The sequence below is a fragment of the Beta vulgaris genome, chromosome 2 (assembly GCF_026745355.1).
Source record: "Beta vulgaris subsp. vulgaris cultivar EL10 chromosome 2, EL10.2, whole genome shotgun sequence".
Lineage (NCBI taxonomy): Eukaryota > Viridiplantae > Streptophyta > Magnoliopsida > Caryophyllales > Amaranthaceae > Beta > Beta vulgaris.
In genome coordinates, this window is record NC_079203.1 from 18284208 (window position 1) to 18288700 (window position 4493).

The following is a 4493-nucleotide window of genomic DNA, read 5'->3' on the forward strand; positions in this document are numbered from 1 at the left end:
TCATATGATGTATAATGTAACTAGTATGTAGATTTTTAGGCTTTAATTTCTTGTTGGTTGATTTTGGGAACGAAAAGGCCATTTCCGGCCTATTTCGGCCTATTTTGGCCTTTTCGCTCCCAAAATGTACTTATGAAATGATTTAACCTCAAATTCTTTTTGAACATGATCATATGATGTATAATGTAACTAGTATGTAGATTTTTAGGCTTTAATTTCTTGTTGGTTGGATTTTGGGAACGAAAAGGCCATTTCCGGCCTATTTCGGCCTATTTTGGCCTTTTCGCTCCCAAAATGTACTTATGAAATGATTTAACCTCAAATTCTTTTTGAACATGATCATATGATGTATAATGTAACAAGTATGTAGATTTTTAGCCTTTAATTTCTTTTTGGTTGCATTTCGGGAACGAAAAGGCCATTTCCGGCCCTTGCCCCGCCCACACCCCCTTGCCCACCCCCCCCCCACCCCCTTGCCACCCTCCTCCCCACCATGCTGCCCCCTTCCCTACCCTGCTGCACACCCCCTCCCCCCCTTCCCCCCCTTCCCCCTGCAGACCCCCCCAACACCCCTGCCCCCCCTTTCCCTGCACACCCCCCACCCCCTGCCCCCCCTTCCCCCCCTGACCCCCCCACCCCCTGCCCCCTTCCCCCCTGCAGCCCCCACACCCCCCCCTGCCCCCCTTCCCCTGCCACCCCCACCCCCTGCCCCCCTTTCCCCCCCTGCCCCCCCTTCCCCACTGCCCACCCCCTTCCCCCGCCACTGCCACCCCTTCCCCCCCCCCCACTGCAGCACCTTACCCCCTTCCCCCCCACTCCCCCCTTCTACATACTAGTTACAGTTTTAATTTGCCTATTTTTATTTTTTATTAATTCGTATGTTTTTTTTACCATTTCAGGGACATGGAGGATGTGCATACGGATACGAGTGCGGAACACACTACCGAGGATGAGTGTTTCGATCACAAAAAGGAACAACGGCAAATGGTTATGGCTCGCCGTGAAGAAAAAGGTATACAAACGTCAATTGCAAGTAAGAACTTGCAGACGAAAAAGAGGAAAGGAAGGGGACCTACAAAGTCACTAGGGAAACCCACCCTAATGACTTTGGAGTACGATCACTTGGGGCAACCTTGTGGAAAATGGCGTCAAAAGTATGCCATGCAAATTGGGATTTGCATGCATAAGCTCGACATTCTCCACTCATGGAAAGAGGTCCCCGAGTCTTTGAAGAAGATGATTTGGGAAGATACTATGGTAAGATTCGCTGTATACTTATTTAGAATTTTAACACTTTGGTTAAATATACTATGTAATATTGAGTAATTTGTGATATGCGTTCTTTGTAGAATCAATTCCATATTCCAAACGATGAAGCGAAGAAGAATCTGTTTCTATCCGCAGTTGCCCAAAGGTTCCGAGACTTCAAGGCCAAGCTAGTGTCGGGGTGGATCACGAAGCGGAGAAAAGTCGGGGGAACAAAGAAGAAGAAAATCTACGACGGGGAAGCAACACCTTCTTCTGAGGCTTCACGTGACACATCATTCGAGGATCCCTCCAAGCTTCCATATCAGATATGGAGGCATATCACAGCTGAGCAGTGGCATGCATTTGTTGCACAAAAAACAACTACCCCAGAAGTTGTTGTAAGAATTTTTTACTAGCTAAGATTTATTACTTCAGATCCAATATTATATAACACCATATCTAACCTTTGTTTATATTTGTGTGTTTCAGGCAATTCGTGAGCAAAATAGCGCGAATGCAAAATCTAGGAAGCACTACACCATCTGGGTGCTCATTCGTATGGTCAGGCGAGAGAATCGTGGATGTATGACCATTACCCCACGCTTGCGTCGACCACGACGCAATCGGGCACTAGCTCTACGACGACAGCTGCACAGCGGCAACCAGATAGAGTGCTCGATTGGTGGTGTTCCATGCATGGGGTTGATGCAAAGGGACAGAGAATCATACCTGATCCCGGAACAAAACAGATAGCTAATGCCATTGTAAGTACATATTATAAGTTATTGATAAGGTTTACATAATAATATAACTTCTGCGCTCACGAGTATTTCTGTCATCATTTATGCAGATTGGCTTGAAGGAAAAGGAGGCAGCTGGTGAGTTCACTCCTAGAGGACAAGTTGATGCCTTACACGAGACTCTAGGACGGGACCAGTATGGACGTGTGAGGGGCGTAGGAGGTGTCCGCCTCGGGGTGAGAAAGGTGTATGGTGATCAATACACCTCTACGTCCAGATCCACTACCTCCAGTGTCAATTCATCACCTTCCATAGATGTGGAGGCTATGAAAGCCGAACTTCGGGAGGAGCTCAGAGCGGAGATGACTCAGAATTTCAACGCCATTTTGGCGCAGATGGGCTTACCGACTTTTGGTGCTTTCACGCAGGGCAATGTTCCTATGCAGCCTGTTCCTACGCAGCCTGTTCTACGCACTGTCCTACGCAGCCTCGTCCACAACCGGAGTTAACGGTAATTGTTTAATATCACAACAACTATTTTCTTAAATATGTTGTTTCATAGACTAACCTTGAATAGAGTTTTTTTTTAAAGGAAGAGACACCATGTGAGCTATGTAATCAAGGAGATGGTCATGGTAGATTCATTATCGTGGCTTATGGATCTGTACAGCCCCCTAGGGATCGGCCACTATTGCACAACCAGCCAGTAGCTGATATTCACTATGTGGTCAGCGTTGAAGACATTGTGACCGGTTTCGAAGCATTTCCTCTTCCGCTGCCGAATGCAGCAGTTGGTCTACAGTTATTGTCTGATTCCATTGGCAGTTATATTCTATGGCCGCGTGCATTGGTGAGGTTAGCATATCAGGTACAATCTCTAACATAAGTTATATACATAGTTTAATTTCTTTTATAGTTCCTATATATGATTGTCAGTAATATCTTTTAATTTAACTAATTACTAGGGTTCGGGGAAGGCCGACAGGAAGGGAAAGAAGGTAGCTTCACCTCAGGGAGGCCGACGTGCCCAAGTGGGAACGAAATCTTCAGCAAAGTATCCACTCATTACGGATATGGAGGTGGTGCAACGCCTTACTAAACCGTGCTTCTGGCTACATGAGTGCATTAGTGATGCAGCTGATGGAGCAATGATTGAGATTAAGTTGTCGCACCACCAATTCCACTACATTGATGAGGTACATCGACCTACATTTGTAAGGATGATATTAAAGAATTCTTACTTGGGGAAGAGTTGAATGTTTCCATGATACAAACATTCATGAGGTAATACTTTATTAATTAAGTAGTATTCAATCCAACTAATAATAACTTCCATAATAAGTAAGTTTTATTTTTATCAATATGAATTCTCAGGCTATTATACAATGATGTGAGGCGATCTAGTCAGCCAATCTTTGGTTGGTTATGTCCAAGCTTTGTACGAGATGACAGTTGCGTACAAAACGAAAAAGAGGTGAAAGTATATCTCAAGGATTCTTTGAACGCATGTTCTCGTCTTGGATATAAGATCGTTCTTCTTCCTTACATTGAATCGTATGCTTCGTAAACTGATTTTTAATTAATTAAATTGACCTATTAGTTGTTCTACGATAACAATAACATTATTTTTATTGTTGTAGGCACCATTGGACACTCATTGCAATATGTGTGTCAAGTAACGAAGTCTACCACTTTGATTCTTTGCGTAAAGGAACAATACGGTCCTTACTAGTCAAATCATTGTTAAATAGGTAGCCTAATTGAAACTATATATGCACACTTTAGCTTATTAAATATTAAATGTACATCTAATCTTATAATAATGTGTATTGATGTAGTGTGATGAAGAAGATTACTTCATCTGGACTTCGACAAGGAAAAGCTCCTGTTTGGTATTTAGTCGAGGTAACATGTAATATTTTTTGCATCCTTTTATAAAAACACATAATACACATATAACATGTCATTTATTGCATCTTTGGTGAATTTTAGTGTCCGGTACAAGAAGGTGGACTTGCGTGTGGGTATTACGTGATGAGGTTCATGCTCGATATCGTCAACTATTGCAAAGATGTTGTTGATCTTCGAAAGGTATGTAACTTTTAGGTTTCCAATTGTTGTTTGTTGTATTTCCGGCCTATATTAGCCTTTTCGCTCCCAAAATTAGTTATGATGTGATTTAACATCAAATTCTCTTTGAACATGATTATATGAGGCATATTATAACTAGTATGTAGATTCTTAGACTTTAATTTGTTGTTGGTTGGATTTTGGGAACGAAAAGGCCATTTCCGGCCTATTTTGGCCTATTTTGGCATTTTCGCTCCCAAAATGTAGTTATGAAGTGATTTAACCTCAAATTCTCTTTGAACATGATTATATGATGTATAATGTAACTAGTATGTAGATTCTTAGGCTTTAATTTCTTGTTGGTTGCATTTCGGGAACGAAAAGGCCAATTCCGGCCTATTTTGGGTATTTTGGCCTTCTCGCTCCCAAAATGTA

General features: G+C 42.6%; 2 protein-coding genes across 2 annotated transcripts; both read left to right on the forward strand.

Annotated features, from left to right (window-relative positions):
• The first annotated feature begins 1790 nt into the window (after positions 1 to 1790).
• On the forward strand, positions 1791 to 2497 carry LOC130590459 (uncharacterized). The gene is made up of 2 exons (XM_057392900.1): positions 1791 to 2012; positions 2099 to 2497. The coding sequence occupies exons 1-2, from the start codon at positions 1830 to 1832 to the stop codon at positions 2495 to 2497; spliced, it is 582 nt and encodes a 193-aa protein (XP_057248883.1). The 5' UTR covers positions 1791 to 1829.
• On the forward strand, positions 2466 to 4117 carry LOC130590342 (uncharacterized). The gene is made up of 7 exons (XM_057392529.1): positions 2466 to 2499; positions 2581 to 2856; positions 2954 to 3272; positions 3363 to 3542; positions 3629 to 3739; positions 3827 to 3893; positions 3981 to 4117. The coding sequence occupies exons 3-7, from the start codon at positions 3253 to 3255 to the stop codon at positions 4092 to 4094; spliced, it is 492 nt and encodes a 163-aa protein (XP_057248512.1). The 5' UTR covers positions 2466 to 2499; positions 2581 to 2856; positions 2954 to 3252; the 3' UTR covers positions 4095 to 4117.
• Positions 4118 to 4493: the final 376 nt, after the last annotated feature.

Coding starts and splice junctions, on each gene's coding strand:
- LOC130590459 (XM_057392900.1), top strand. CDS start 1,830: ATGTATGACCATTACCCCACGCTTGCGTCGACCACGACGCAATCGGGC. Junction 2,013..2,098: donor AACAGATAGCTAATGCCATT/GTAAGTACATAT, acceptor TCATTTATGCAG/ATTGGCTTGAAGGAAAAGGA.
- LOC130590342 (XM_057392529.1), top strand. CDS start 3,253: ATGATACAAACATTCATGAG. Junction 3,543..3,628: donor CTTCTTCCTTACATTGAATC/GTATGCTTCGTA, acceptor TTATTGTTGTAG/GCACCATTGGACACTCATTG. Junction 3,740..3,826: donor GTCAAATCATTGTTAAATAG/GTAGCCTAATTG, acceptor GTATTGATGTAG/TGTGATGAAGAAGATTACTT.